The following is a 16423-nucleotide window of genomic DNA, read 5'->3' as shown; positions in this document are numbered from 1 at the left end:
TAACCAGGGCACAATTGCTCTACAAAATGTCCTAATTAGCAGCAAAATGACTAAGGAAATAAATAACATGTTATGTTTTTAAATGTCAACCTACAAAGTGACTAAAATCACATGGTATCTAAATAGATAAAAGCACAGGGAGGTCGTATATAGGCAGGGTTCAGCGAGACCAAATGTGTCAGCCATGATGGCAGGTGAGCTTCATCTTCAGTGCTGTCCTGCTGTGCATCTTTAGAATTCTTTTGTGCATGCATTGGACCTGACACATTATCAGAGTTCTTGAGCATAGGGGGAACAGCATTCACCCTCCACAGAACACTTCAGAGTAGATCAGAACATGTCTCTCTGAAGTTTACCAACAATCCAGTTTCCCCTCTTTGAATGGGTGTGGCTGAATATCATTGTGGATCTGCCACATTTAACTTATTGTTGACTGTGACTTAACATTATGTTAATATGCTCATTCCCTCCAGGGGTCATTCTCTACATTCTACTGGTTGGATATCCACCCTTCTGGGATGAAGACCAGCACAGACTCTATCAGCAGATCAAGGCTGGAGCTTATGATGTATGTAATAACTGTTCATCCAGCTTTAGACGAGGGTTTTTTGTTTATTGACCAAGAACCAGATTTTTTTCATTGCTATTTTAAGCATAATTTTCAGTAATGTCCCTTATTATTTTCCTCTCTCTTAGGGGAAGGGAGATAAAGAATAAGAAATGCAGCATCTATATCCAGTTTCTATTTCCTTTTAGCTCAATATCTCCTAAGATTGAAAGGAAAACAGTTTGTAGTTCTAAGGAAGGACCTTGCTTGTCAAAGCATTTGGATCTTAGTGCATTTTAAAACATATAGGGCCTCCCTGGTGGCGCAAGTGGTTGAGAGTCCGCCTGCCGATGCAGGGGATACGGGTTCGTGCCCCGGTCTGGGAGGATCCCATATGCCGCGGAGCGGCTGGGCCCGTGAGCCATGGCCGCTGAGCCTGCGCGTCCGGAGCCTGCGTGTCCGGAGCCTGTGCTCCGCAACGGGGGAGGCCACAACAGTGAGAGGCCCGCATACCGCAAAAAAAAAAATAAATAAATAAAATAAAACATATAAAAATTAAAAGATTTTTGCTTTAGAAATGGTTACTACCTGTTTAGCTGAATTATATTTTCAAATGCTTATCACATAATTATATACCAACAATACTTTGCAGTGATCCATGTATCAAATAGAACATTGTTCCATTATGTCAGTTTTGACTGTTTTTGTTTTGTTTACCCAAGTGACTTCTCTGAGAACTTTCATTTGAAGAATGGGTTTCACAATTGAAAAATATTTGAAAATCACAATTCCAATACATTTCATTTACAATTAGGATATTTGAAAGTAAGCATATGAATTAAGTTCTGTATCTGAAGAGTAAGACCGTATGTACTTTGTCTTTAGGGCTTAACTTTGTGCTCTTTGGTATAATTTTCTCTCCTTTGATAAATATGTCTGTAAATATGATTTACCACCTCCTCTGGTTTTACCTCACACAGTCCTCTGGAAGTTAGAATGCAAGGTCTGGACATGCTCTTCCTATGTTATTAAGTGGGCTAACTAAGTGGTAGGCAATATTGGGTCCACCTTCTGTGTACAAGTTAAAAGCTCAATGTGGCTGTGAGAAAAGTTATGAGAAGTCTGTATTATATTGTATCAGGTCTCATGAACTCCCCAATGCATTTCTGACTAAACGTAATATTCTGATGGATGTGTGTATCACAGGTATTTAAAATCTTTAATTTTGAAGCATTCCATTTTAGCCAGACTAATGATAATTAAACCAAATTGTAATTTACCTGGCCAAGCTAGCACATTCACCATCTTTACAGATTAGAACTAGGCACCTCTCTGGGAAGACACAGCTCTGCAATGCACTGCTTGGTGAATGTGAAGGAATGACTTTGTGAAAGTTAGAAAAATAAGAAAAGGGCCCACCTTTATCTAGGTTGAACCCAGCGCCTCATTTTCTATCAGAAGATCTGCACATCATAAAGAAGCAGGGTTGAGTGTTTCTTCAGTAGTTCCTGATTAGCAATTTTTTACAACTGCCCAAAATAAACTTCTGGAATTAAAATGACAGTTGTTAAACTGGCAAAAATTTGCAAGTATTAAAGAGTCAATATCATTTTTCTTATGTTTCGTTTTGCCAATGGATCACAAACTGCCCATTTTATGACTACTAAAAGTGAACTAACTTAAGTCCATTAAGGCACAGTGACAATGCCTTTTTTCTCAAGATTATCTATAAAAATTCATGAATTGAGAAAAGAACCTGATATTTTGTTTATTTAGAAACTAATGCAATATACATTTTTCTTAACCCATCAAGAATATTATTTCTACTAAATATGCTTATTAAGTGAAAGGTTACATAATTTTCAACAAAAATTTATACACAGAAATTTAGAATAAATCTCTTTAGCATATTATTACTATACAAACAGATTACTAATAGAAGTTATGAGAGTAAATTTCATGAACTTTCTTTTGGTGAAATTTATCATTTTTGAAGTGTTAAAATGAAATCCTGCTGAGGCTCAAATTTGTAGTCTCAAATTTCTTCTCACTGCTGCACTCCAAATAATGACAATTTATAGGTCAGTTTTGGAACAGGAATTGAAGCTGTTTTATTATCTCTGCTATTACTCTTGATGAGTTGTGGAAGTGTGTAACACATTATTTTGAACCTTGGCATAGCATGACAATGTGACAATGTCTCAGCTTTACTGACCTTTGAAAAATTGCATAAATAATTACGAGAAAGGCTGCATAAAATTGAATTTTCATATCAAAGCAGATATGCTTTGAGAGGACTAGAAGATTGAGTTTATTTTTCCAAATTTAAGAATGTATCACTAGTTATGGCAATTTAGTGTACATATTTGTCCCTTATCAATTACACTCAATATCTTAATATATAGATATATACATAGAGTGGGGATATATATATCTACATCAGTTTGTCTATATGTAGGTACAATTTAACTTATACAAGAAATTCACTACTTAAGGAAATTATTAGTATATTTGGCTCTTCTCTGTTCCACTGAGTGTATCCATTTTTTAAACCCTTTATAAACATATTTTTAAAGTTTCCATCACCGGAGTGGGACACAGTGACTCCTGAAGCCAAAGACCTCATCAATAAAATGCTTACTATCAACCCTGCCAAGCGTATCACAGCCTCGGAGGCGCTGAAACACCCATGGATCTGTGTAAGTGACAGTTCTCCAAAGATCTCAGAAGATCAAATGAAAAATACATTCTCCTTTAAAATTTGTCTTACAAATAGTCTTGGCAAAATCAGTCTTTCATTATTAGGAAACTCTTGCAGTTGAATGCTTATAAGTTTGTCAGATGGATGCAGGCACCATTAATAAAAATTTGATGAAGTGAAGGAATGAATATCTTTTAAGTATCCTCAATTAAGTTTATTTTTCTCCTCTTCCAGCAACGTTCTACTGTTGCTTCCATGATGCACAGACAGGAGACTGTTGACTGCTTGAAGAAATTCAATGCCAGAAGAAAACTGAAGGTAAGAAATTTTCCATTTTTGTGAGGAGGGAGATTCTGTGTGAAGAACAGAGCTATGAGCAGAGGCTTTTAAATGTGTAAGCCTCAGTACTCTTCTTCTGGGTCTTTGGGAAATGGAATCTACAATGGAATTAAAGCTACGATGAAGAGCTAGGATCACTGGCCATGCGTGCCGTGGTCCCTCCCTTCAGTGGAAAACAGCTGTGCAGGTTAGTAATTGGAATCTGGCTGCACCCACAAGGGTGGTCCCAGCTTTATGAGACACATAGGCCTGCTACTCTCAGGAAACCAAAACCAAAAACAAACAAAAATGCCCCGACTGAAAGTAAGGCTAGGAGAAGATTTATTGTCAAAAACTGCTTCTTTGTTAGGTCAGTGATTTGCAAAGGCAGCATTAATTTTGTATTCTTGTCGCTCTGACAGGGTGCCATCTTGACAACTATGCTGGCTACGAGGAATTTTTCAGGTACACGTGTTAAGAATTCTGCTCTTGACCCCCTCCTCTCTTCTCTGGTATCTTTTTTTGGAATTTAATTTTAAATTCTTTAATAATTAGAAAAACACTGTCGTTCGGGGGTGGCAAATGTGTGCCATGTATTCCTTCCACACCTGTGGCTGCCATGAGGCTTTTACCTGGGTGCTGTCTCACAGAGGCGTTAGGCCCATGACTACACTCCACGAGAGCACCCAGGCAGCTCCACCTCTAGTCACACTGGAGCAGGACCCGAAACTCCTCTGTCACCCCTGCTGGGGTGCACATGTCCTCCCCGCAGCTTGAAACTCAGCATTTTGAATGTAGAATTAATTGATATCTCATAAAGTAATAACTATGAATAGTTTCTTTTTTTCGTCTCATTCTCTCAGGGAATCCCAGTAAGCAAGATTTTTAGAAGAAGGCCATTATTGAGGAACCCAATTCTCTTAGGCCTAAGTTCTTTTGAAAGTACAGTTCTGTAGTATCTTGGCCTGCTATAAGAATGATTACAACTTTCAAAGGTATCTAAACTCAAGAATTTACAGAGAACCTACCCCACCGTAATAAACGTTCCTTGAAATGATTTATTGGTAAAAATAAGTTTGTTTACATAATGGGCTGTAAAAAGCTAAACTGTTTCTTTATTGTAGAAGTGACTCGCCAAAGTCAACATAAAGTATATACCCTTTCCAGAAACTGAGTTTTGGAACTCCTTTTTTTGATGGGTTACCTCAAGGGATCAGGTTTCCAAAAATAAAATTTTGGTAAAAGCTCATCAGTCTTATGTATGGAGAGGGACTGAAGCAGCAAGACTGTTGCATTGGTAAAACTTACTGTTTGGCTGTTTAAACTTGGAACAATTGTCAGACGATTACACCAAAAATACTACCATTTTACTTTGCTTACTGTTTATATAAGAGTGATTTGCAGCATCAAATTATCCAGCTGTGTCTTCAGTAATTTATTTCTGCTACATACTTCACTTCTGAGTATTGTAGTGATGTCAGGTGATGATCCATATCATTATCATGTTTTCCAAACTTCTCAACCAATTTCTAGTTACTGTTTACCATTTTATTAAACGGTCACCTTTTGTCTCCCATTGTATATAATGTGAGTTCATAGCAGGCTTTCCAAAGGCTTCCACTGACCTGTTAAACAGCAACGATGATAATAATACAATGAGTAATGCTACAAACTGAGGGACTGTGTTAGTCAATTGTATGTATTTTGTCCAATTTGTTTGGTGTAGTAAAATCTTGTTACTGCCTTTGTCAAGTTACCTGTTTTATGAACAGTTGATTAATATAGTTGACATTTATATGGGTGAGTTCAATATCTCATTAAATATTAACTAATATATGCTATATTCAAATAAATTAATATTCACTGTGGCCCAATCATTAGTGAATCACTAAAAAGTAGGATGATTTATATGGTATGTACTGTTAATGACAAACTAACTTGAAAAATTCTCCAGAATTAAGATTGTACATTTTGTTAAAGTCTCACGCATAAATTGGGCCTTTATTAATATATGTACCCATGTATAGAAGCTTTTTACCTCACATTTTCCTTTTCATCATCGTGTAAACTAAAAACTCACGACTAATATGTGGATTTGATATTGTTTCTGAATGTCTTAGCATGAAAAGCAAACTTTTTTTTACCCGTCATTTCAAAACCAACTGATATAACATTAGACGCAGTTACATCTTATAGTTGATATTGCATTTTAGTTTTGAGTATTCATTCTGTTTCATTGCCAGACATGCTCTTTAAAGTAACTTGTCCATGAGTATATGGTTATAAAGTTGTTTTTATTTTTTCTTTTCTCCCGTTATGTGGAATGTATTTCTTGTGAGGTAAGGTGAATAGTAAGCAAAAGGGACATTTCTGCATCTCCCAGGCCAAATCCCTGCTTACCCTGAATCATTGTCTTCTCTTCGCTTGCTATTGCAATTCAAATTATTCTGAGTTTGCTTTCTAACCTATTAACTGCCACAGGATTTACTTAATATTGCTTTTTAGCTCCAAGTACATAGTATTATAGCTAAGGCTACTATTTCTTACAGTCTTATTAATAATAAATTAATAGCTTTGTTGCTAAAGACTAAATAAAATTAACATTTTTGTATCTTTTAAATAAATTTAAAATTTTATCAAAGTGATATCAAAATAATGGCCCAAATCAAACAGATGTCAGGAAATTACATGTTCATGCAGTTCTATTATAGCTAGGTATTTCTATTTCAGATACCAAATTCTATTCTGATGCACTTAAATAACTATATATATATAATTAACATTAAATGGAAGCATAAGTGTGTACTTTGTCCTACATGTTTGTGGATGTTCTACACTTGATCTACTAATTGTCGTTGACAGTTACATAATCTGTTCGCTGTGTATGTACCCATTCATAAGTATATTTTTCACTTCACTTTTTAATATACTCAAGGAGTTCGGTAACAAAAGGAATGCTAAAAGCTCCCTCCAAAAAAGTAAAGTTTCATGTAAGACCATGTACTTTAGGAGTTCTCTGATTTAGTTGAAGATTTAATTTTGTTTTATATCTCTCCTCAAATTTTATGATTTTTAATTTTTCAGTGTAAAAGGTTTTTGTTTATGACCTTTGTATTCTGATTTTGAAGTGTAAGAAAATACATAATACCTTTTTTTAAAGGTCATATGCTCAGCATTTAAAAAATTTGCTCTAGGTCAATAATATACCATTTCATTTTAAGTATAGTTATTAATATTTTTGTAAAAATGAAATTATCTGATTTCAAATATATATTTATTAAAAAGAATGTTATTTAGCCAGAGCAAGTTGTCACAAATGAGTTTTAAACCTCTAGGAAGAGGGACTTAAGTGGCAGAACTGATACTTTTGGTGTGAATGAACATGTAATACAATCTGTGAGCTGATGTCTAAAGACTTGAAATAAACTTTCTGGATTACAAAAGCATAGTCCAGTTAAAGTTCCAGTATCCTTTTCACAGCCAACACTGAAATAAAGTCCAATAATATAAGTGGCAAAGTGTCCAATTATATTCAATGAACTAAATAAGAATTTAGTTCTAAATTTGATGTGGCAAGACCAAGAAAAGTGATACTGTATTTCAATGTCCTGTAAGCTCGCGCTCATCAATGTGACCTTGATAACTTGGCATATGTTGGCCATAAATCAGTAAAAGTGGTAGAAGGAAACAATAACCTGTTTTGTTGCCTGGCTATCGGTTTCTATGGATAACTCACTAAACTGATTTTACTCTCGTTTTGCAGCAGCCAAGAGTTTGTTGAAGAAACCAGATGGAGTAAAGGTAAGTTAAACAGGTGCTCCTAAACTCATTTCTGACTTTCAGATGCTGGATTATTTTTAAATGTTAAATATAAGTTCTTAGTCATTGCAGCTTATATTTTTTATAGTTCCTGATAAAGGATGCAGGTTGAAATATAAAATAATTTAATATATAGGAATGACTAATATTTATACCAAGAAAAGCTGCATTTTTTCTACTTATTATATATTAAATAATCATGACAAAATAAGACTTTATATGGAGTTACCATAGAAACTGAACGTCTAAATCCTCTCTGTTTTACTACATCCTCAAACTGTCATGGTGGCCTGAAAATCCCTGAAAACCAAATGCTTTTCCAAATAGTTATGCTATGTTCTTGAAGGCTGCTGAAATTTATAGCCCATGGGGGGGGGGGAAATCAAATCATTGAGTCTAGGAAATCAAAATTCAAATGACTATATTCCTCTGCTTGGGCAGTTTTTATAAAGGTCTTAATTGTTCCTGTTCTTCTATCATAAGGTATTGAGACAGACTTAACATGAATATCCTGAACAAATATTAGAAAAATTTTCCAAGAAAGATAACGGCAGAATATTTTGACTTTCTTGGATTTCTAAACAAAATAATACAGCTTATTTTCTACTGATCCTGTTTTGTTTCATAGGAATTTACCTTTGATTGAATATAACCTTATACATGCATTATGTTTGTTATCTTTCCAGAGTATTACCTCGATGTTTTATTTCTTTAATCCTTTGCTTTCTCTTCCAATGGCAGACACCTACATTCCTCATGAACACTTCAACGTTCTTGGGAATTAATTAACTTTCTAACATTTGAACTTGACCCAAAGTCAAGTGGTCAGTTCATTTTGAATATATAACTTAGAAAATCATCTGTCACTTCTTATGTTCACACCCAGTCATTTCTTCAGCACCTGTCTGTGTGTGATTTGGGAATTTCCAGAGCTATGGTGACCATGCACTTGTGATTCCCGTTAGGTTGGCATTTACCTTTGATTAATTCCTTTCCTCAACCTGTAATAGTCTCTTCCTTCTGCTTAGTTTATTCAACTTAATGTTCAGTAATGACTGTTGATGTCTGCTTCTTTCCCAATGTAACATTGGTGGAAATGTGATATTTTAAATTTTCCAAATGTTTTATTCCCCTGTGTTTTTCTATATTGTTTGGTGATGCAGAGCTCACAGTTTCTATGGAGACATTTATTTTCACTACTATCCTTATATAGAAAGAAACATTTCCAGAACTTTTTTCTTCCAGTCAACTTATAGTTCACCTTTAAAGACAAAATTATTCTGTGCTCCATGCTTTGATACTTTAAAAATTCAACCGGTCATATTTTTTTTCTTTTCCTTTCTCTTTGACTGGTCAATTCAGAAAAGGAAGTCCAGTTCGAGTGTTCAGATGATGGTGAGGATCTCTATCTGCCAGATTTCTCCTCCTGTGAAAATTCATACTTAGGAATAGAACAGTCTTATTTGCCTAAGTTAGTGTAAGTGGAGAAAGTATAGGATCATTACAGGTTAATGTTAATTAACTATCAAACACAGTGCCCATGTTCAAATATTATTGTTTTTCTTTGAAAGGGAATTTTTGAAATATGTAAAAAGTTTATACCATCATCCATATGCTATTAAAAAAGTGCAATTTTCTCCTAAAACTGAAGAAACCATGACATAATGTCTATAATTATTGTGAAAAGTGAAGGAACACTATAGGATTATTTATAAATGGTGATCATGATTACTAAAATAGGAGTGATTCTTAGTTCAGATAAACCAGAATGCATCCACCATGGAGTTTTATAAATTGTATGAAAGTGATCTTACAAGGATTCGTCCAAGATAAGCACCTTTGGAAAAAATATTTATTAACCTTAAAACTGAATGAACTCAACACCTGAAAAATAAGAATATCTTGCCCATGCCTTGTAAGAATAGTTCAGTGCATCATTTAAATATCTGGTTTCATTTAATTTTTTTAATAAAAATACTCTGCTTCCATAATATAAAATAAATACATTTCACAAACAAAAGTGCCAGAGCTCTTGTATATTTAAAAGACAGCTGTGGTTGAGCCCATACTTGATATCTGATTCTTTAAAAGGAAGTCCTAGCCTTTTACCTAGAAATTCTCCTATTATTTTAAATTAATCAATATTACAAATACCTTCAAAAGATTTTCTACAGTAAAAAAATAATTAAGCTAAACTTTAAAAAGGTTTTAACTGTACATTTAAACACAAGTAAAAGTGGTGGTTGAGGGACATATTCATTTAATTCATATTTGCCATGCCTAACAATAAAGGATGGCTCATCCAGACAGAATGGCCTTCATTTGGAAGAGAGGACACTGTGTGTATGCTGTGTATCTGTGTGTGAACGTGTGTGTTGATGTGTGTGCTCTTATACAGTTAAGTTTGTGTGCATAGGTATGCCTGTGAGACATTTCCACTAAAATAAAGCAGTTCTTGGCAACCACAACCTAGGAAAAAAAATCAAGTCTCATATCTCAGAACAGAAAAGATCTCAGTATATTCCTCTTTCATTCTTTGCAATCACTGATACAAACTAAATGGATTATATTAAATATCTGTGGGCTTTAATCTTAAACACTTCTGATCATTTGATAAGAAGTCAGCTGTGTTTTACCAAGCATTCTTCCTGAATAGGAAATTATTTGCATGTGTGTCCCTCCTCTTTTCTCATATATTCTGTACAAAACTGAATACTGAATTTTGACCCTTCTTTAATAAACTCCACTATCTCTTATCTCTTTTTGGCTATTGCACAAATTTATGTTAACTTCTGCACACTTCTATTTAAAGAAAAATTTTAAACTATCCACGAAACATAGATTGATGGTCCAATATTTAAAGAGTTTTCCAGTAAAGGGCACCAAGTTTTCTCTCTTTTCTTGCATGTAACAGAGCTCAGTGTTTTAGTGTATTTAAATAATACTGGTACCAAATAGTCACACAAATAGGAATGAATAGAAAAGTAAAATATTACGTACCCAAGTTAATTTTTTGGACCTTCTGTCTTCCTCTCAGTGTCAGTTTCAATATGATCTGTAGGTATAAAATATGAAAGAAAAGAATTCTTAGAAAGTCTAAACAATTAAATTGGTGTAATTGCTTATAAATATTCATTTGGTATTCATTTATTTTATGCAGAATGTTTTTCTCTTTAAGTCCTTAAGTACATTTATACTAAAATTATGGGATGTATTTTTTAGAAAATAATATGTAAAGAAAATAACTAGATAATATAGTGCAAGAAAATGAATGTTAATTTATATTTGTTTGATAATCACAATGTCATGCATGAGTTTAAATGAATGTTGATTATTACTTTTCAGTCTTTGATTCTTTAGTAACCAAACTCAATTGTAGTTTCAAGTTGCCACTTGTCAACAGAGTCTTCTCTGGGCCATTACAATACTTATTGACCCTCTGAGCTGTTTTCACAAAGTGGCTTCCATAGTGATAATGAGCTTTCTTTAAGGTCAAAACCAATTATGTTAAAGCAAGGGAATGGTATTACCAAATAGTCTTCAACAATAGCAGTAATTTGACATAATACATAGTGTTTTCCTCTCAAACAATTGTGAAAAATAAAGTCATTTTGCATCCAGAATATAGTAAAGAGTTCAATTTGCTCATTTATAATTGAAGATGTATTTTTAAAGGAGACCCAGACTTATCATTTTAAGATATTTTACTATAAAGCCTGCATTTCATCAGAAGACCTAAGTTTTTAATTTGATACCTACTAAACAAAATGATGATGGCTCCCCAGAGAAAGACAGTCTATGTGTGACTTCAGGCTCAAGAATCAAATGAAAAAAGGAATGTATTCATAACAATGAAAATTGGAAGCTGGGCAACAGAATCCAACCTGAAGAGTATGAAAATGTTTATGTTTATTTCATACTCTGACACTTGACTTGAGCTCCGTTGAAGCAGCTCTTTGTCTGTTTGCTAAGGTGACACAGCCAAAGCAGCCAAGTCCGTTTTGTCATTCCACCATCACAGACACAGTCCTAGCCTGGGTGTGACCATCAGAGACTAGAATTGATCATCATTCCTGTCAGTCATCACCGTGTCTTTCACGTTCATCTTCAGTGGCTCTTTATTTTCATGTCTATATCTCCACTTAGACATGCTGTGTATAGAGACATTGGCTACCCAGGGGTTTAAGGCATCTCTGTTTCTATTTTCTGCATACCTACAGATAAACAACAAAGCCAACGTGGTAACCAGCCCCAAAGAAAATATTCCTACCCCGGCGCTGGTATACCTGGACTCTTTGTAACCCTTCTTAAGTTCTTTACTGTTTTTGTTGTTTCTCTCATTTGCTTTCACTATATAGACACATTTTTTTATTTTTACTTTTTTGGATTTTGTTCTTGTTTTTGCTTTCTAAGATATGAGAAAAGTTCTTTTCTTTTTGTTAAGGTAGTTGTCAAACAGTGTGTTTCTAACATGAGATGACCTCATTTCATTGTTGACCATTGTACTGACAATAGCTATGGTCTTCAGTTAAAAGTGTTGCATGCTGCCTTAGAAATACCGTAGAATGCGCTTTGGTTGCTCTTAGCTCTTCTTTTGATGATAGCTCTAGATATGCAAACAGCGGTTTCTTCTTTTCCTGACGCAACTGTTGACATCAAGGAGAGCTAAGAGGATTACTGCTAGACAAAAGTAAATGTGGACCTTATTCAGAGCTCCCGTTTCCCTCTTATTATGACAGCAAGGCTTTGTAAGACCTCACTTTCTGAGATAAAGAGGCACTGGATAATTTAAAGCTTTTTGTTTGTTGTGTTTTAAATTAAATTATCACTGTTTCACTTTAATCCAAAGGATGAAATTGCATAGCACAGAGCTTTGAACTATCAATGGGAATCAGTTTTGTCCATTTCTATCAAATTCACACTATTAACAACTCAATCAGTTTAACACTTTGAGACCATATTATGTTGAAATTCAAGGTTTGAATACTGGCATTCAGTGTTCTTAGTTTCATAATGTTTTCCCCAAATTATTCCATGTTTTGATTTATGAGTTTCAGAAATGTTAATGGTTTTTTACTGTCCTCTGTACTGTTAATTTCAGATGAATGGAAAATGTTAGGGAGATTGTCCCACTAGAGTTAACCAGAAGGCTCAATTTAAAAACACTTAAAGGAAGGACACATCAAGATAGCAGGTTACTTACTAGAAGAAAAAGCAGGGTTGATCATACCTCCAGCCAGGGAAGGGAAGAAGGACGGCAATAAATATGCTTTCTAAGTACTTCAGCATAAAGTGTAGTGGAGATGAGATAGTCTAGTGGGCAGAGTGCTTATGACTGAAGAGCATTCTCCATGGGTTGCAGTAACTCCCAGTTGCTAAGGCATCATGTAATGAAAGTGCCAAGAATGCCATTGATGTATTGACACTGAATCGTTTTTTACATCAGTTATTTGACTGTTATTTTCCACTTGGGAATATTTCTTCAATTTTCTAGTAGAAAGTAATAGGAAAAATAATATTTTCTTCATGGAAAAATGACTTTACAAACAAATCTTTCATGTAAGTCTATAAAACAGAAATTTCTTATATATATATATATATATGAATTAACATGGGATTTAACAGCAATGTGTCTCAAATTACAGTGTTTATATGATTAGTTCTAGAACCTTTTCAATGTTTCTCAGAATTTCTTATGGACTTGTGAAATACATTCTTTAGGATAGCCCCTTTTTAAGCATCGTCCAATGATTCTAGGTTTTCCAAAGGTATTTATCTGTGTATTGTGACACCATAATTCGTTCTCAGATTAATACAGCTGAAAAATATCTTCACAAAGACTTTGAGATCATCTCAAAAAGTTCTAATCTCCAGTGCCCTTGGCCAGTTTTCTATGGGACAGATATTAACAGGCTGTTTGTTAAAGAAGAAAGGAAAGCTCTATCTGGTATAGGACTTTGTGAAACAGCAAGTGCCTCTTTAGGTCTCCAAACTTCAAAGCCTTGTCTGTATGCTGATCACGAATAAGGTCTTTTGCATGCTGCTGCTAGGTACTGAGGTGCTGTATCTCATGGGCTCACCAGGGAGATCTTTCATCAGAGATCTTGTCAGCTGCAAGCTCTGACAGTAGTTAACATTGCTTAATCTCTTGTCACTATTTAGTTGTGTCAGCTGGCTCACTCTGCTCTGTCCCTGCACTAGTTAAGAATGTACTTACCAATGCGAACTGTTTCTTTCTCTATTTTGTTCTCACTCAGGAGCCCCAAACTACTGTAATCCACAACCCTGATGGAAACAAGGTATTCAGAAAGAATCAACATCATCTTGCTTTAATAAGATTACACATCTCATCAAATATTCAGAGCAAATTTAATTCATAATCTCAAATTAGGAAAGAAAACCCTTACCCTTTTCTACCATACTTTCTTTTGGGCCTAATTTATCTGGAACTATACACATATTTCTTTGAAAACAAAAATGAATGACATCGTGAAAGAGAAATGAGTGGTGCAATTAGTCAGTAAAAGTCCAGTTAACAAGTCTGTATGTCGAGATGACTGTGTATCTTAGGCAATTCCATCTGGTTTTTTCCCCCCATGCCTGTCTGCATTGTACTTTAGATGTGTTCTGCATGAAATTTTAGAATTTCTTGCTATATCATCCCACTATCTTCAAAAAAATCAACTTGAGTTCCTAGTTATTTGTTTAAATTTAATGTTGCTTTTGAATTTTATTCATTCTGTTGTCATAGTGTGCTTTTTGTTTTCTTTTAATTCCTTGTTGTTTGTGGTGTTTTTGTTGTTTGGCATGGATTTGAGGATAATCAGGGAGTTTCACTTTTTGTGAAGTATGTTTGTTTTTGTTGAATTATATGCATTTCAGTAACAGACATGTAACTGCTTATCCTGAAAGAAGACTGTGATGTTTCCTATCCATTGTAAATTGTTTGCATAGCACGTTAACTAAATAACAGTACTTGTATATATGTCCGTAGGATGAAAGAAGGCAGTTCCCGAACATATTCCATCTTTCTGCTTTGTTACTTCTCATCCATTATTATATCTCTAAGGGGAGGGAAAAATACTTCATCAGACTTTTTTCAAATTTTAAGTATAGTCATGGGTCTTACCTTTCTTTACTCTTATCTACAGTGTTAAAGTCTTAGGAAACACATTTCCTCTGGTCTAACATTTAGTTGGTCAATATTAAAATCACTAAAGTAAAAAACCATGAAATGTTATGTTCCTTAATATGAGATGTATTTTACAGTCATGACACTTACAATGTTCTAAGTCCCTAAAAGACTCGAGGTAGTCAGGAGCATCACACATGTGAACAATTATTTTCAATATCATTAGCAAGTGAAAGACCAAGCATAGCAGCTGGAGTGGACACTTCGATAATTCTAGCTATGTCATTTGTAAGAGTTGTTGCATGATATTTCCTGCTTACATGAATTAGTTTATTTTTACAGTGCATGGGTTTATCCTCATCTTGAGTTTAAATTTGAATACTAGGTCACATTAAGAAATGCATGAAAACTCTGCTTTGGTTTTATGTTGTGGAGACTCTGGATATATCTTTAATTAGTCTGTCCCTTTGGATTAAATATTATATATCATAGTTGTATAAATTGATCATTTTTTTGAATATTGAGTCTCTAAAAGTACACTGACTAATGTTTGCATCATTTTCCAAAATTTGTTTTCATTGCTGAACACATAGCTATTGATTAGAAGTCTCCAATTTTTTTTGGCAGTAGCCTTTCCAAGTAGAAAATTGTGTCTTTCTTACGAATATTACTAAATTTCTTTGCTAGAAATATTTTATTAATACATTATTAATGGAAAAATGTGTCAGCCATTTTAAGGAATGTGTCTTAATACTGGCAGTTACAGTGTCCTTTTAACTGTGCTTATTAATCATTTGTAGTTTTACAGAGAAATAGCTTTGTCTTTTCATTATGGGAGCAAGTTTCTTATCAATAAAGCCAGTTTCTAATTTAGAAATGAATGAAAAAAATCTGATTTTTCCTTGAAAGTAAATTATTCATATAATTCCATTGTGCTGATCACAAACATGGAAATTCTTCTTGAAAGCACTTTCACCATATCTCAGCTTCTTCGTCAAATGATCCAATGAAATGCTTTTTCTCTCTACAAAGAAGTCAGACTGATAAATAGCCTACAAATTTATTGTTTGATATAGTGCCTTACACAAAGAAAGGATAATTACTAATTAATTGGGAATAAAAAATGTTGTTTTTTAAGGTTCAAATTCATTAGGCTAGTATATTCAACTTCTCATAAATACTTAGAGAAAGCACACCTTATGGGGCACTGTAACACCACACATCCTTACACAGCTCTTAAAATAAGTTGCATACTTTGACTGCTTCTACAAGTCACCTTGATTTATCGTGCTTCGGGGATTAGGCAACCAGAGTACTCCCTTTTTGAAATGTTTGCAGCATTTGACATTTTTATTTCTGTTAAAACCACTTAACGTATTTGTACATTTGCATGTCGGCATATGCGCACAGCCTGCTGAAGAATTTTGCATGATATGTATATCACTTGCCAATTTTTTGAGAAAAAGAAAAGTCAAGCTATTCATTGTTTGCAACTTTAAATATGTTTTCTTCTCAACAGGAGTCAACTGAGAGTTCAAATACAACAATTGAGGATGAAGATGTGAAAGGTATGATTAAACCAGAAATAGAAAATCCCAGCTCAGAGTTACATATATATCAGAAGAAAAGTATTTGTTTCAAATAACTAATAAGTTTAGGAACTAGGCCTATTCTGAGACACAAAAATAATTTTCTTTTTATAAGTACATTATTATTTTAATTATATGTACTGATTTTGTCCATTTTTCTTCACATTATATTCTTTTCTCTGTCTTTAAACTATAGACAACATGTGGTATATTCAAGGGCATTGTGATTTTAAACTAGTAATGAATGTTTGGGATCATAATATCATTCTAAATATATCAGTCAAAAGGTAATACAAAAGGTGTATGTATGTCTAGAA

At 34.0% G+C, this 16423-nt stretch overlaps 1 protein-coding gene across 7 annotated transcripts in view; it reads left to right on the top strand.

Moving 5' to 3' along the window:
* The window catches only part of CAMK2D (calcium/calmodulin dependent protein kinase II delta), a 292607-nt gene that overhangs the window by 240328 nt on the left and 35856 nt on the right, over window positions 1-16423 (top strand). For 3 of the 7 annotated variants that reach the window (XM_060105275.1, XM_060105260.1, XM_060105303.1), the window contains exons 9-16: window positions 474-568; window positions 3124-3246; window positions 3483-3566; window positions 3989-4031; window positions 7330-7367; window positions 11606-11665; window positions 13643-13684; window positions 16037-16085. In XM_060105275.1, coding sequence (XP_059961258.1) covers window positions 474-568; window positions 3124-3246; window positions 3483-3566; window positions 3989-4031; window positions 7330-7367; window positions 11606-11665; window positions 13643-13684; window positions 16037-16085 — 534 coding nt within the window. The remainder of the gene's footprint in view (window positions 1-473; window positions 569-3123; window positions 3247-3482; window positions 3567-3988; window positions 4032-7329; window positions 7368-11605; window positions 11666-13642; window positions 13685-16036; window positions 16086-16423) is intronic. The other 4 variants (XM_060105279.1, XM_060105296.1, XM_060105268.1 and 1 more) reach the window with 3 other exon arrangements.

Source organism: Mesoplodon densirostris, chromosome 1, assembly GCF_025265405.1.
Source record: "Mesoplodon densirostris isolate mMesDen1 chromosome 1, mMesDen1 primary haplotype, whole genome shotgun sequence".
Classification (NCBI taxonomy): domain Eukaryota; kingdom Metazoa; phylum Chordata; class Mammalia; order Artiodactyla; family Ziphiidae; genus Mesoplodon; species Mesoplodon densirostris.
Note: the sequence above shows the minus strand (reverse complement) of the source record. Positions and strands in the feature narration are given on the sequence as shown.